General features: G+C 47.7%; 1 protein-coding gene across 2 annotated transcripts in view; it reads right to left on the bottom strand.

The window, feature by feature from the left end:
* Nucleotides 1-13,544, bottom strand: part of Erg (ETS transcription factor ERG) — a 96,134-nt gene extending 82,590 nt beyond the window's left edge. For both annotated transcript variants that reach the window (XM_038346432.1, XM_038346433.1), the window contains exon 1: nt 13,416-13,544. In XM_038346432.1, the coding sequence (XP_038202360.1) occupies nt 13,416-13,433 (18 nt within the window). In that variant the 5' untranslated portion in view covers nt 13,434-13,544. The remainder of the gene's footprint in view (nt 1-13,415) is intronic.
* Nucleotides 13,545-17,042: the final 3,498 nt, after the last annotated feature.

The following is a 17,042-nucleotide window of genomic DNA, read 5'->3' as shown; positions in this document are numbered from 1 at the left end:
GCCCAGAGGAGACTGTATACACTCAACCCAACCGGGCTCTTCATGGTCCTGTGATTAGTATGCCAGCAAAAACATTCACACAGATCCTTGGAAAGGTATTCTCCCATCCCAAAAGGGACCTAAAAATGGCCAACAGGTAAAGAGAAAGAAAGATTTCAGCCTAACTAACGTTTGCAGGAATTAAAAACCACAGCTACAATGAGATGTCATTTCACACCAGTTCTGATGCCTGATACCAAAGACAAGACACGGTGAGGGTGGGAATGCTGGCTGTGGGGTTCTCAGATACATTAAAGATGACTACCACGTGCTCCACCAGTCCCTGCATAGACACCCGAGGGAATTCAGTCCCTACCCAGTACGGATACCCACAGCCTCCAGTCACTGCAACTGTGTTCACCTAAACGTGATATGGAAACAACCTCAGGGGGTAAGAGATGGGAGAGCTGGTGCCGTGTATAGATGATATTCATCTTCGAAAAGTTAGATTCTGGACTGGGGATGTGGTTCAGCCCTGGGTTCAGTGCTCAATGTTTTGTAAACCACACGTGGCAACACACACTCTCTCTCTCTCTCTCTCTCTCTCTCTCTCTCTCTCTCTCTCTCTCTCTCTCTCTCTCTCTCTGTCAGCACTTGAGATGAAAGGAGAAGGATCAGACGTTCAATGCCATCACTAGCGTCATAGGTAATCCCAGGCTAGCCTGAGCTACATGAAATGCTTATCAAATGGTGGTGGGGGTGTGTGTGTGATTTTCTACCATTTGTCCAAATGTGGAGGAATCTAGAGGACAACACGCTAAGCAAAAGAGGTACAGAAGGAAAACCACTGCATGATCTTGCTTAGGGTAGAGTCGACAACGGCTAAACACAGAAATCAAAGGGAAATGGTGGGATGAAGGCCAAAGGGTAGGAAGCGTCTAGGATGCAGGATGATCAAGTCCAGGGGGCATCACACTACCCACCATACAGAGACACCCTCGCTATACGGTGCTTGGCTTTGGGACGTCGCTCACAGTAAATCTGGGGTCCTCGTGGCCCCTCGTCGTGCACACTGGATACACACAGGAGATAGCAGAGATACTAACTCGCCTGAGTACATAACTTATCAACATCTGAATGTGTCTGAAGACTCACGTCATACACCTTAAACATGATCAAAAGTCAAAGTGAAAGGCAAGTCAGCACCTAAGTCACTTTTGAAGAAAAGCGTGAATTCTTTTGAAGGACAAAAACACATTAAAGATGCATATCCACTTAGAAAAGGAACTAAAATGGTTTTGATTTCCCACAATGTGGAAAAAGAATGGATTTTTTTTTTTTTTTATGGTTGTGCTGTCACCATTGGCATTACCTTGTTGGCCCGCAGGCTCACACGCTCACCACTGGAGCAGCCATCCGCTCGCTCACTGGATGGACGCGTTGGGTGCGCCCCTCACCAGGAATCAGCACAGTGAAGTGTCATAATCGTGAGGCCTCGGAGCAGAGCACTGAGTCCTCTCCTGAGGGCTTCTTATCACGCCTGGCGTGACACAGATTTATGTGTGTGCATGTGTGAGCATGTGTGTAAAAGAGACATACTCCTGACTGACTGAAGGACTGACTTTAAGACACGTGAGGCAAGTGCTCCGTTAAGCCACGTCCCCAGCCCTCCTATCTGTAACTATTTCGGCACAGGATCAGCATTGCCCGGTGTCCTGAACTCACACTGTAGCCCAGGCAGGTCTTGGAGCCTGTGATCCTCTTGCCTTGGTCTCCTAAGAAGCCATGATTATAGCCAGGAACCAGAAGGCCTCTCACACGGTTTTAATCACAGAAGCTGCCCAAGCGTGATAATTTAGTAGGCCCTGCTCACTTCCTCTCAAGAAGGTCCCAGTACTGGCAACTGAGGAAGCAGCATCTTTTTCAGCTCTAGGGCTGCTCCAGAGACTGGCTGTCTCTCCTTGTAGAATGGCACCACCTCTCCTCGGCCCGACAGAGAACACCCAGGGACGAAGGCTGGGGAAGGGTACAGGCCTTTCTCATGCCCATCTTGATTTTCCTTTGACTGTGGTTTCCTGGGATCATAAAAATGGAGCTGAGTCCAACCGCTCAAAGGTGGGCCCCTGTTGGAGTCACCAGACGGCCACATGGCTACGTCTCTCTCCTCTCACAATTTGGCCCTTTACACAAAACTCTAAATGTCCAGAGTCCACTGGGTTCAAACACAAACATGAGAATTAATTACAACCTGGAAAGTTCATTTATGTATTTCAGAAAAGCACATAGCTAGTAAGCTTAAATCATAATAGCAAAGCTGTGTATGATGGAGCATAATCCAAACGGTTTGGGGAGAACTGACGGATCACAAATGTAAGGCTAGCCTGAGATACACAGCGAGACCCTGCCTCAAAAGGTGGCTTGTGGTGGGAGGGCACACACGGCTCCCAGAGGACCCACGACCACCTCTAACTCTGACAGCAGGTGGTTTGTGACTGCCTGGAACTCCAGCCCCAGGGGATTAATATCCTTTGGCCTCTGCAGATGCATGCTTGCGTGCACACGTGCGCGCGCGCACACACACACACACACACACACACACAATTTGTTAAGTTGCAAAACACGGAGACTAGGGTGAATACCCAAAGAGCTCACCCTTGCACACCTAGGCACCCTGTTGTTCAGAGCTCACGGACACAGCAAGCTTTTAAACACAGTCACAGGACCGCAAGGCAGGTGTCACTGCTCTGTAGAAACAGATGAGGGAATCAAGCCTCAGGGAGTGGATATAGCTCAATAAATAGAGAGCTTGCCTCCCACGCTCTAAGTTATGGGTTCAATCCCCAGCCCTGGAAAAAAAAAAAAACAAAAGAAGACAGAAGGAAAATACAACACAAGGCTTATATTTCTAAAGGAGTCTATGAAAAAAGGAAGTGAGTAGTAAATCATTGTTTTAAAAATGAGTTTCATTTCTTAAATGTTGTATCTGCAATATGGAGAACACAAACCCTGTAACACTGGAAAAGAATCAAGCATCAGTAGACCCTTGATGGAGTGATATGAAGTGTCTTAAAATTTCTGTTCTGAATTTTAATTTTCTAAGCCTCTACATAGTTGTTTTGAAATGGAATAAAAAAAGAATATTTTTAGCGCTGTTGTCATTTAACTGATATTATTCAACAGATCTTTTGAGCCTCCAAAACCATCCTCGTTTGTGTGGGTAGTCTTCCGAAGGGAGCCCAACAGGTAAGACTCTCCATTCACCCCAGAATCACACAGCCACAATTTATGGTCTCCTACAAACCACCTAGACCCTGAGGTCAGCCAGGCTGCTTTGTAAACCTGCAGAGGCGCCATCTGTAGGGATCCATGCTGGGAGAGAGCCCGTGGGGTTTCACTACCAGGCAACAAAGCCATGTACAGACACTCCTGCATCACAGTGCAGCGGACGGGACTGTCTCCACTCACATGGGATGCTGAGATTCTAGACTTCGTGGTCTCCAACAAGATTAGCACAGAAGTTTAAAGAGGGGCTGTGTAGCAGGTGGGGGGAGTGACTCTTGGGGCCATTTCATTCCAGTTCTTTTTCACTTCAAACACAAAATACCTAAGTATACCGAGTGGCTGTGTAGACAGAAATCACTGGGGGTACCAACAGGTTAGCAAGCACCCACTCGCAACACTGGGTTGGTGGTCTACCCACACCTAACTGCTTTCCCAGGCAACTCTAGTCTCTGTTTCCATGGGGCAGTCATCTCTTATGGACCCTGCGTCTACAGGAGCAGAGGACCCTATGCACTGGTGTCCTTCACACTGCATTGCAAAGCTTGAAGGAGATGTTTGCCTGGGGAGGCTGCTCAGGGCGTGATTATTTCTGACCTCTGCCGGAGGCTTGGTGGGAGCAGCAGGTTGCCCTGTTTTGAGCCTGTAAACACCATTCTCTGGGGCTTTGCCAGGGCTAGAGCTGAGGGCTCTAGGACACTATTTATTTTGTTTAGTTTATTGTTTGTTGACTTGATATATTTTCCCCCTACAAAAGGACGGGTGGCTAAGGACGTATCCTGTAGATGGGTAATGGATGGCCCTCTATTGTTCAGGGTTGGTGCTTTGTGGTTTTATTTGCTTTGCTTCAAAGGGCCTAAACAATGCATTCCTGGGAATTTAACAGCTAGTGTAAATGCGGCACAGAACAAACTGTGAACTGAAAAATTCTGGATCCAAATCTTGTGATTTCATCCTGACTAAGAGAAAAAGCTCTTCAATGTCTTTAGAAGGAACAACGCTAGAAGATATCTTTCATCAGATCTCGGGAAGGACGACTAGGATCATAAATCTCTTTCTGTGACTCAGAAAGCCTGGAGAGACCTGCCCACCCACACCCAGGACACGGCACAATCTGTGAGTGAGATAACACCAAGATAAAGAGGCAGACACGAAAGGCATCAAGGCATGGCAGCTTCACGTGCCATAAAACACAGACTCCTCCCTTGGAAACCCGGAGGCCTCCGTCCCAAGGAGGAAGGAGCAGCATGCGGGCAGGAAGCTTCCATGAGGAGCCCTTCCTGCGCCTGCGCCTCTGGCTGGCCTGGCTATCAGGGCAGGAAGTGAGTGTAGGAAGTATCTGTCTACAAACCATTTATCCTCAAGGTGATTGCTGTAGCAGCAATTTTACTGTTTACCAAAGCAGTAAACACAAGGTCTAAAAAAAGATGTTTTCCATCATCAGAGAACAAGGCTTAAAAAAATATATGTGTTCTTTTCTCATAACCACCATCTTTAAAAAAAAAAAAACACAAAAAAAACGGGTTGCCATAGGCTTACGCTTCAATAGCAAGCCAGTCAAAGGGGCAGAGGTAGGGTTAGCGTCAGACAGGCAACATCCTCTCAGGGCTATGAAGCAGCAAAGTGGATTTTACTTTTCTTTTAGAAGCTTCACAGTTCATCCTACTTGCCTGAAAAGAGGCCAAGTCTCCAAAACTGTCTGTGTTAATTCACATTGGTGGAAAGAATAACTCCCAGAGTCAGGTCACCCTGAAATTCACTTGTATTTGACCTTAAACAATGTTTTTAATTTTCTGGGACTGTGACTATGTTTTAGTTCTAAGCATCCACACAATGGAAGAGGCGTTGTAGAAGTCAAAGCCATTCATGCTGGAGAGTTCTAGAGAGAAAGAGAAGAACAAGGCGCAGAGTTCTAGGGAGAGATAGAGGGAGGGATGGAGAGAGGGAGGGAGGGAAGAGGATTGGGGTGTGGATCAGGGAGGGAGGGAGAATGAGGGCCCTGCTCTGAAGAAAGCTGGGAAAGCTTGCCATCAGGCATCTCCCTAGCAGTGAAGCAGGTCACCTCCAGCAGGCAGTGCTGGGAACTGGAAACTGGTGTTTATGTCCCAAGCTTTTATTTCATAACACAGAGAAAACAGCTACTTGGAGAAAAGGGTTAAAGAAGCTGGATTCACTGGTGGGCAATCTTATTTATTTGCTGTTGCTCATCTCAAATGGGAGCCGGGTTGGGTGGGTGGAAGTGGCCTCTACCCACTGAGGAGCGAAGCCCCCATGCGCTACCCAGAGTTCTAAGCGCCTTACACCCCATCTACCTTACAGTAACACAAGTGGGAACGATGGGTCCACCAGGTGAAGAACACCAGGTGGAACAGACTATGTCTGACTTGTCATAGACCAGGAACAGTAGGGACAGCAGGATTAAAATCCCTGCTGGGAGCCCTCTGTCTAGGCGCATAGATATCACCTGCCCAGGTCTCAGGAGGCCCTGCTCTGAACCACCTTGAGAGTCCTGAGATCTAAAGAGCCACCAAACCCCAGAGAGGATGGCTCCACAGCCATCTTCTCTCCTCCCACCCCTAAAGAACAAAGGCCAGGGAGGCCAACTTCCTGCTGAAGTTCCTGCTGAAGTTCTGACTACCCCCTCCAGGGCGTCCCCTCTCTGTGGCTCTTCTAGGACTGAGTCTGTGCCTGCCATCTCCTGCAGGAATGATAAAAACCAATGCTTTTCCACGGGCTCTATCACAACGCTGGTGCAAACAGAGTATCTAGTGTCTCTCTGGCACAGCCAATTGCGGGTTGTGGTGTCTTGGGCAGCCTTCATGTTATTGCTGGCTGCCATACCTCCCAAGGAGAGAGCCATGCAACGTGAAACCACATGTTCTTAAAGCAACATCTTAAGAAACCTGCCTTGGATTGAGACATGAACTCACCCATGTTGACAAATTCTGAAATTTTGTTTCAACAAATGCACTATCAAGTATGGCCCCAGCTCATGCCCACATGGACTGTATTAACTGGACTTGCGGCTATTGACAAAATGACCAGGAGGGAGATGGGTGGGGGCGCCGCCCGGAGCAGGTGGGGGAGGGAGTGATGGAGGAATATGCTCGGTATGCGTTGTATAAATGTAGGAAGCTATCAAAGAATAAACATCATTTAAAAATGCCCAATGGGATGCAAGAAGGACTAGGGTCATTTGAATCAATTGATTTGGGTATTCATGCGGAGGCGTGAAGGGCTCCCTTCAGAGCTGAACCCATTATAGTCCTTATCAGATAGGGGAAAGGAACAGGAAAGGGCTTCGTGTGTCATCTGCAATTTCGTAACAGCAAAAGTCATAGTAAATCGTAGACATGGATGTTTTAAACATAAGATTGTGTAGGGCTGGGGTGACAGACAGCTCAGGGCACACAGTACCCGCTATTTAGGCATGAGGACCCATGTTCAAATCCCCAGCACTCATGCAACTGCTGGACCCAGCAGTGGAGTGGGGAAGACAGGCCAGGCGGTGTAGCTGACGTGGTGTATCTGAGGAAGACAGCTAGCACTGACTCCGGTCGCCACACAAACACGCACATGGTTGCACGTAGACTCATGCGTACACGCCCACTCACACACGTACAACCTGGAGCATCTCTGCTTGATGTCCCCATCCTATTTTCCAGAACTAAGCACGCATTGTTTGTACCCACAGCGTTTGAAGTAACAGCCCTTGTTGATGTTATGGTTGGATTCTGATGTGGCACTTTGAAACATAAATAATTTCACTGGGCTTTGGCACGCCTTCTCAGAAACCCTCAGCACTTATCTGCGTGAGGCAGCACGGCACCTGCTCCTCCCTCCCAGGGCTGAGTTCCACGAACACCCTGCCGAAAGACGCCGCGGGGCCTAGCGGAAAGCTCTGACCTGACTGCTCATGACTGACGCCCAAGGCACAGCAAGGAAGTTGATACTTGGGGTGAGGACGTGTAAGCCAGTCACCAGCAGACCTGGAATCAGGCATCTCTGCCCCTTGGATACTGCCAAATAAGGAAAGAATTCTTAGGACAGAGCGGAGCTGAGTGGCGGCGTGCCTGCCTCGCACGAACAAAGCCCTGGGTTCCATCCCCGGGACCTCAGAAAATAAATCACATTTGGCATACATTCCTTTAAGCCGGGCACGCTGGTTGGTTCGCACCTGGAATCCTGACAGTATGGAGGCTGAAGCAGGAGGATTGCCATGAGGTCTGGGCTAGCCTAGACTACAGAGTGAGACCATCTCAAAGACTCGGAAGGTAAAACAGCAGCCAAGAACCATCCCTGTCACCACGCAGATGCAGAGGAGCCAACGGGTCACTCTCAAATGTTCCAGCGGTTTATGGTACAGCTGCCCCGTGTGGCAGGACGGCCGCTTGAGGGTTTTTGTTTTTCACGTAAGGAACGGATGACGGAGTAGATAGTTTACGAGAACTCTCGTTACCCAGTCAGTGTCTGAGCGCGTCTCTGCAGAGAAACCTAATGCTGGGGATGCAGGGAGCAGTTGTCATAATGAGACCGCTGGGGACACCAAGAAAGGAGACTGACTGGTCTGCATCCTTCACGAAGTTTCTACCCTTATCTGTGAACAAGCACTCTGAGGCCATGTACCTGTTTACTTAACACAAGGCCTGCCAGGCAGCTCTGGGGATAGTGTCAGTCTCGATCACAAACGTGAAGTGTTCTATGTGCCTTTAAACACAAAGTCCGCTTAGTTCATTCATCTCAGTAGGAGAGAGATCCCTAAAAAGAAATATGACCTTACAATTACCACATGACTTTCTCTCTTCTCCTTAGTAATCATAATGAATTGTAGCTAACACATATTGTTTCAATACTTGCCGGCCACTACTGACAACGCTGGTTGAAGTCGTGTGTACGTGAATGCCGAGAACAAGGTCCTGGGACTTCGTGAGAATACAGACACGAATGCACAAAGCCAAGCAGTAGGGAGAAGGGGTCAGAAACAGAAGGAACAGTGCGGGACTGTAGATGGAAGGCTGAGCCCACCGCCAGCCTCAACCAAGGGCAACGGGAGATGCACTTGGAAAACACACAAACGGGGAGCTCATTATGAAAGAGGAAACACGGGTCACAGTAGACAACAGACGGGTTCATACAGAAAGGAACAATATGCTAAAACTATCACAAATTCAAATCAAAATGAGAAAAAGTGAGCTTCCATTCTTCCCAGACCAATTGACAAACATTAGATCAGAATATCTGAGTGGTCGTGAGTCAATCCCCCTAGGAGTAAGCTGGCAATGTCTATGAAATTGACACAGTATTTTAATTTCACAAAGATATTAAAGATGTGCACAGCTGCTGGCCCAAAAGTTTCTTTCCTAAGCAACAACACTCACAAAATGCTTTTTTCTAGACATGAGAGAGAGCGTGTGCAGCCGTGCATGTATAAAACTTTGAAGGAAGGCTATTCCCCAAAGCAGAACAGTGGTTGTAAAATGATAATATCTATTTTATATTTTAAAAAGCATAAAAAATCATGCTTACTAAAAGCATGTAGTGATGTGGTGGTGAATTGTGTGTAAATTATCGAGAGCAAAAAGCAGAAGAGTGAACTGTGTAAAGAAACAGGCACACTCAATCAGAACGACCACACCCGAGGTCCGTGGCACACGCAATCAGAACGACCACACCAGAGGTCCGTGGCCACGGCGGCCTGCTGGGAGGTGGAGAATCTCAACTGACTTTGCAACCTCCTTGCACTTTTCTTATAGTGAAAAACATCTTGCACGCTACGACCGTAAATCGTACAAAGCAAAATTACGTTCCCCCCCTAAAAGCTCGTGGAGAAAATTGGATAGTGAAGGATCCCAGCTAACAGAAAAAAACAAGACACGATTCAGGCCTCCCGCTATCACCAGACACGCAGTCTTGGGTTGCAGCACAGGCGAAGGCAGCAAGCTGACCACCGCCACCTGAGCCACCGGCTTCCTCCACCTTTCCTGCTGCAGCTGGATGCCATCTGCAGCTCCCACCTTCTCCCTAGCCCTGATACTCTGCCACAGGCTCGGAGGCTACGATAGAAGCTGGAAGAGACCCTGCCCTGTGCGCTGTGTCTGTGAAACCACCCAGGCAGCGTCCGTGGCTGTGGGCTTTACTCCTGAAGCTGGCTTGTGTGGAACACGGAGGAAAAGCGGCATCAGAAAGAATGGCGGTTCACGCTGAAAGGGGACAATAACCTGAGTCCCGCGGCGTCTGCCATTTCCTGAGTGCCGGCTCACGCCAGTGTGAGGAAGGGTCACCACCATGATGGTGAGAAAGCTGGCATCACACGCCCGAGCCCCCAAATGCGAGTGTGTCTGTGGCCACAGGATGTAAGAGCTGGCCTCTGGGGTGATCTGATAGTGTCCCCAGGGCAGGGCAGGGCAGGAAGCAGCGTCCTTCAGCCCATGGAAGCAGAAGCCTCTATAGCAACTGGACAAGGCCCACCATGGCGGCGTGAAAGCACACCGTGTCAAGACCACCTCTGCAAATTTCCTCTGCTGAGGCTGCCTCATAAACCCCGGTAGGCCTCTGCAGAGCCCCGTGAGCACCAGCGGCTCAATCAGTGCCTCTCAGCTGAAGGAACTCAGACGCTCCGGACGAGCAACACTTTCCTGAAGGCTTCGTTTGATTTTCAAGACTTACTTTATTTTGTGTGTACGCTTTTCTAAGAAACATTGAATGTGTACGAGTGTGCTTGGGAATATGTTTTTAAAAATCACGGTCTGTTTTTTTTAGCAAAACAAACAAACAACAACAACAATGAGTTTAAAGGAGACAGAGATGATGAGGGGATCATTTTGTTCTGGAATATTCACAGACAGGGGGAGTCCTGCAGGGAGAGCGGCTGTGTGTTCAATGAGAGGGGAGATTACAGGGCCACCATTCGGGGTGAGTGGTGGACATAGGCACACACACACAGATAGACACACACAGCTTTCATGTATGTGCTATACCACAGAGAATCTGAGAATACTCCCGAGTGCACACAGTAAGTATCTTGGAGATGCTGCTGTCTTTTCAAGGCACCTAGGCCAGAGCAGAAGCAGGAATGGGGTGGGGGTGGGGGAGCGGCTCTGGGATGTGGCAGTTATGCAGAACAATAACACCTGGCACCTGGAGTTCCTCCCACTGTCGCAGAATCCCCCACTAAGCAGGGAGGAGGGAGACCATGCCTATTCCCCTGATGCCAGCCGGGGACACAGCTGTAGCTAAGTTGCTTAGCAGCATCCATTAAAGCCCGTGCAGAGATTGCTTTTCCCTGTCATCCCCAGTTTCTGAGCGCCCTGGGCCTCCTTAGTAACTTTCCAACCACCCAGAGCCTGCGCGCCTTGGGCCTTCTTAGGAAATTTCCACATCCTGTCTGACTCCTGAGCTACTTCCACTCAAGGTGCCGTTTGAACATGCTCCTTCCATGTCCTTCCATGTGCATACACATACACACATGCACGCATGTACTTACACACAAAAACACACACATGCACACACACAGACACACACACAAAGATACACACACGCAAAGACACACACACACACGCAAAGACAGACACATAAAGACACACACACGCACACACAGACACATACACACACGCAGAGACACACAGACACACAAAGACACACGCACACACACGCGCACACATACACACATGCAAACACACACACATGCAAAGACATACATGTACACGCACACACTTAAAAGATTCAATTCTAGACTTAAGGCTTTCAACCTAGGGACTCACAATCTCCAATTGTTCAGAATTAGAATGTTTTTCTATTGGAACCCTATTCAGTCTGCCCCCACCCCAGTGTTTTTAAATGCAGGACACTATAGTCTTCTTTAAGCTATGCAAATGGCAATGGGTATTACAAATAAAGTCAGAATAATCTCTGGAGGACTGAATTAGACCCCTAGCTGATGTGCACAGGTTTACATGAGGAACAGCGGCCTCCGGGGTCAGTCATCCCTCAGTATTGTAAGAAGCCCTCAGAGCCATCTTCCAAATGCTTGCACACAGAGATGGTGGCTCGTTTGCCAACATGTTTTTATTAGGGCCCTCAGCCTGATCCTGAAGCCCACGAATGTGCAGAGAGAAACCTAAAATACCTTCACCTTTCCCCCACTGAAACGCCGTGTTCTGGAGCCCGGTAAGACTACCAGCATAGTTGGCTGAAGGAAAGGAACCACAAACAAGGTGCCTGCGAATGAAAGGGCTCATCGATCTGTTTACCGAAACACCTGAAACTCCAAGCATATTTGCAATGGGAAAATGCCCCTGTGGGGACTGCTCAACTTCAGAGAGCCTGTTTCCCTCTGCTAATCTGAGGCTTGAGCTAGCGGGGTTAAAGCTGCAGTCAGCAGACTCAAGGCCTCTTTTCCCCACTCCATAAACAAAGCCATGGAACCACCTCACTACTTAAACCAGAGAATCTTCACCAAAGTTACCTCGCAGGGGAGACCCCTCTAACAGGGCCTTAAAGAATCCCCTGGAAGTCGTTTCTATCACGGGGAGACATACGATGTCATACAGCACAGAATTTATCCAGGTACAGAGTCCTACACAGCCGCAAGCGATTGTCTCCGAATGTATTCAAGAGTCAAAAATGCCTTCAAACTTCAGAAGCAACTTCTTCATAAACAGGGATCGCAAAGGAAACAGCGTAACACACTGGAGTGTTTGTCGAAATGTACTCCGCTTCCTACACTGCTGTCTGTGCCTTAAAGCATTGGCTTGGGAAGCGGGGAAGAACCCACATAAGTGTCTGCTCAAAATATCTAAGATTTACAAAGAATACTTGATTCAATTGCTTTGAAATAGGGATAGAATTAAGAGTCTAAAGTAGAAACCAAAAAGGCAGAATTTGGGGTTATCAAAATCCAGTCATTTCTACTCACTTAACCCAATGTTAAAATTCCCTCTAGGTCACAGTATTGCAGCTGGCCCTAATCCTTGAAGCCAGAGAAGGTGAAGCTATAAGGCTTTTGGCATGAGCCTTCCTACATGATAGAATAAATCCTGAGGTTGAAAATTATACGGAACTCTGAAACACAGTTTACCTGATACATAACACGACAGATATTAACCAAAGAGGGTTTTCTAACGCCTCATCTCGGCTGTGGGCAAACCTAGACTTTCATGAGTTTTCAAGCTAAGCAGTAGTGGACAGACAAGTCTTGTCCCATCTCTGTGTGACACCAAGCTATATACATAACAAACAACACACTCTTTGGCTCACTTTGTCAATACAGGCTGCTAGTTTTCCCTATTGCTACAAATGTCATCAACGCCTGGCTGCCTGGAAGGTCGTTTAACAGAACCGCCACCTCAGACTCCCACTGCCTCCACCGACTTCTGTGCCGGTTTCAGCTGTCTGTAGCAACCAGCCCGTACTTAATTCACCGCCTGTGCAGATTTGTCTCCGTGTTAAACCCTACCAGCTTCCTCCCAGAAACATTTACAAGAAAACACACAGAAACAAACACAACAGAGGAGAGACCCACACACCACACGACTAGGAAGAAAGCTTGCAGCGCACAGAGGGGCAGGTGTTTTATTTGTGATAAACACGTAAACCAGCACACCCAATTACCACCATTTGAGACGGCTCAGTCCTCTCAGCATGGAGGCGTCCCACAATTCAAGTCAACCTCTGTCCATCCTGCTAACAACAACCACCGAGGTTCTCCCCACTTCCACAGGGACATGCCGGCACGCCTGTTGGTGAGGAGTCCCAGAAGTGCATCCGAACATTCGCCATGGACAAAGCCCATCGCTGTGACCCTGCCCTCCAGCCTCCGTGACGGTTGCTTCGCATCAGACCCACATCCAGACACCGTTAGGAACAGGTAAAGAATCTGAAAATTCAGGAGTGCTCCATATGCCTCCAACAAGAGTAATCCATGGCGCTCAACAGAGAATTTAGAAACCCCAATTTTTTTTCTGAGTTTGAAGTTTTTAAGCCTTGCGGATGGTCGGAGTAGGAAAAAGGAAATTTACTAGGCAGCGCAAAGGAAATCTCGTTGTCCTCTATTGTGGTAGGGGGGGGGTGTTGCCCAACCCTAACTTATCTGCCTTGATAAAGGAAGCCAAGCGCAAGAAGAACAAGGTTTGTCAAATGTAGAGGAACCCTCTCCTTACCTTAATCGTGCTGGCCATATTGCAATCAAGTTTATTGATCGTTAATAAATGTTAATAATAATTATTGCTTCTCTCTGACCAGAAAGTAGTTTTGATGAGGTTGTTTAGAGCGGATGAGATTGTGCTAAGTCTGGGAAATGAAGTCAACCAATGGCAGGAAGAGGTTTCTATTGGTCCTGGCTGCCCAGCCCAAAGAAACAGGATATTTGGGAGTGGAGAGATAAGAGACCCTGAAAACAATGTTGTTTTTCTTGATGATATGCAGCCAGGAGAATTTTTTTTAATTAAAAAAAAAAGGCATCAATTGGCTCGGGCTGGGGCCGTCACAGCAGGTGTGACCTGTGTGGCTCTGGGTGACAGGCTGCACCAGACCAAAGCAGGATACAGATGTGATGGGGCTCTGCATGGCTGCACAGGGGAGGTGGAAGGCACCTACCTCACAGCCTGGGTGCCAGTACTGCAAGCCCCTCCTCCCCAGGACTCCACCACCAGCTAGGACAGAGGGCTGAAGCTGACCAGGACTATTCCATGCGACTACATGGTCATATTTAATAAGGCAATTTGCTGGCCAGTGATCAAAAAGCCTCCATTTATTCAGTGTCTCTAATGAATGTTCCAGAACTGCTTCACGAAGTCTCTTTCCAAACACAATAAGCCATTATTATTTGCTCCCCAAGAAATGAGTCGAAAGTACAGACACTGGAATCAAGGTAACCAAGAAAACTAAAGAAAAAAATACAAATATCAAAATCTTATTTTCAAGCACTTATTTAAGGAGCTGGGGAGATGGCTCAGCCAGTAAACTGCTCCCAGTGTAAACATGAGGACCTCCGCTCAGTCCCCAGAACCCAGAGAGGAAAAAGCTGGGTGCAGGGTCACAGACCTTCATGGGGAGTCAGAGACAAGGGATCCCTGGAGCACACTGGCAGGCCAGCCTATGCCAATCAGCTGGTTCCAGACAAGCCTCTGAGGAGTAAGATCCAGGCTTGACTGTTGGCCTCTACATGCACACTAGCCTGAGCAAACTGTGTGCCTATATACAGGAGTACACGCTATTTATACAGGTGTACACGCCCTTTATACAGGCGTACACGCCCTTTATGCAGGCGTACATATTTTTTATACAGGCGTACACACTCTATACAGGCATACACACTATATAGGCATATACAATCTTTATATAGGTGTACACACTCTATATAGGCGTACACACTCTTTATGCAGGTGTACACGCTCTTTATATAGGCATACATGCTCTTTATATAGGCGTACACACTATACAGGCATACACACTACATATGCTTATGCATACACCCCTCCCCCAAACATCTAGATTCTACATTCTAGAACATATGCCCCACTGATGGACATCCGTGCTGCCAACCATGGATGTCAATAGAACTCTGAGTTACCCAGAGAGGAGGCCATGGGTCCTCATGAAGTGAACAAAACCCAAGCTGCAGGTTCAAGGCCACAGTTTTCTTTCCCCGAAGGAAGCAGAGCTGACACAGGCCTGAACATTCCTTAGAGGATTTCAGGCCTTTAATTACTCATTTTCAGGAAATTACTTGTTCTATGGACGAAACAAAAGTTTGCTTTGAATTGAATCACATGAAAGTTAGACCAGTAAAGGGTACGGTCTCACGGGGAACCAAGGAAACAAAGGACCAGAGCCTGAGTCACAAGCAGTTCTTGGTTACTGGGACAGACAGGTGGGGAACTGAATTCATTCAGACTTTGGGCCTGAGCTGCCAGGATTCGACACACCACTCCCTTTCTCTGGTTTTCCCCCTCATACGTCTCCGTCCCTGTGTGTTAAATCATAAAAAGAAGCTGGTTTTGCCAGTAGGATTTGCTGAAGGAGGCAGAGGCAGGAGGATCACCAGTTCGAGGCCAGCCTGGGCTACACATATTTTTTAAAAAGATACAGAAAGAAGGAGAAAGAAAAATTAGGAGATGGAAGAGAGGGGATGGGACCCCGTGGTCCAACACCTGCCTAGCAGGTGCAGAGACCCTGGGTTCAAACCCCAATGGTGCAAAAATACAGGGAGAAGGAAGGAAAAGAGAACAGGGCAGAAGAGGGAAGGAGCAGGAAAGGGGAAAGGAGGTAGCGACCATGAGGTGGGAAGTTAAAAGCAAGAAAGAAAAATGCATATGAACACTAATTCCAGTTTAATTCCTGTAAAAGTCTCCTGGCTCACAGGTTCTCAGCACCTACATTTTGAGGGAATGTCAATTTCCGGAGCTTTTTATCTCTGAACAATGAGTAAGAGGGCAGACTGATTAAAACTGTGTTTCCCCTAAAATCCTCCAAGTTCTGAGCTGTTTCATCCTGGCAGCTTCCCACCAGCGCTGAGAAAAAGAAACAAAGTAAGTAAGGAGCAATGTCCGGGTGCTCCACATGCCCGAGCCTTTCTACGCTCCCATGAAGCAGCTGTCTTCTCAAAATGTTTGCTGCTTCCTTCAGTGCGAGGGAAGGTCCCCGCGTGGATTTACTGAGCATGGGCTTTTACAGGGATGACTTCTTTGCAATAAAATAGCCATAGATGGTCTTGTCTCCTGCACTCACCGGGGTTAACACAGCACGCGACTGTGTCCTGTGGCAGGGGCAGCAAGCTCCCTCCCAAGGTCTAACTACCCTCACGACCTGCCTAAGACACCATGGTGCTTATCTGACCCAAATCAACTGTCAAGAGGAAAAATTTTAACTTTGATTTTGAAATAATTTCAACCTTACAGGAAAATTACAATGCAGAGAGACCCCCTCACACACCCCAGTCTTCTGTACGCCCCACCATTTGCCCAGCCCTCCGTCATTAATGCACAACACACACATCCTTTATTTGATAAAATACTCCTTTATTAGAGCCTGAATTCTTTGCTTGGAAAATTATAAAAACAAACCAGACACTATAATTATTTGACATAATTTCTAAAGATTCTACCCATACCTCTCACAGTGCCTAATTTGGAACTTCAACAAAAGTCTAAGCAGTGATCAGATGGCATAATTATTTGGGGATCACCACATTTTAAAATGGCAACCCCCTCTGTTAAATGTTCCTCATTTCAAATGACAAAATGCTTAGCAGATTTTTACTTTCAAAGAGAGTCGGTCCTGATACCAAGAGAAGCAGAACAACCCTCAATCCGGGTCATCCCAGAATATCCATCACAAGAGCTTTGCCCATAAGCTTACTTGACTATTGGTAGCACAAACAGCACCTGTGAATTAGAACGCCGAGGCCGCTTCCTGAAGCTTAACCCTGGTGTTATCTGAAATGGGGGAAGCTCACTTCATCTTTCCCCGACCCCAAGTCTGAATTTTCATGCGACCTTGGCTCCCAGCCACTCAGCAGTTGCAGAACTGGCTGTCTTTTCCCCAAGATATTACTTTGTGGGGGACGCTGTCACCAGACAGTTCAAGTTAGAGAGCAATCTGGCAGCTTTTGGGGGTCATTCCATCATATGTCTGACAGGGCCAGGTCACTTTTTTCCCTTGTTAAAACACAGGAACACTCTACGGGACCCACTGGCCCCATCGCAGTCACGGACAGCAACAACTGTGGATGATTGGTGGGTTCAGTCCGTTCCTAGTTCTTTGCCATGAGCCCATCACTCACAAAG

The sequence above is a fragment of the Arvicola amphibius genome, chromosome 10, assembly GCF_903992535.2.
Source record: "Arvicola amphibius chromosome 10, mArvAmp1.2, whole genome shotgun sequence".
In the NCBI taxonomy this organism is placed as follows: domain Eukaryota; kingdom Metazoa; phylum Chordata; class Mammalia; order Rodentia; family Cricetidae; genus Arvicola; species Arvicola amphibius.
The sequence above is the reverse complement of the archived record's forward strand: the minus strand, read 5'-3'. Positions and strand labels throughout refer to the sequence as shown.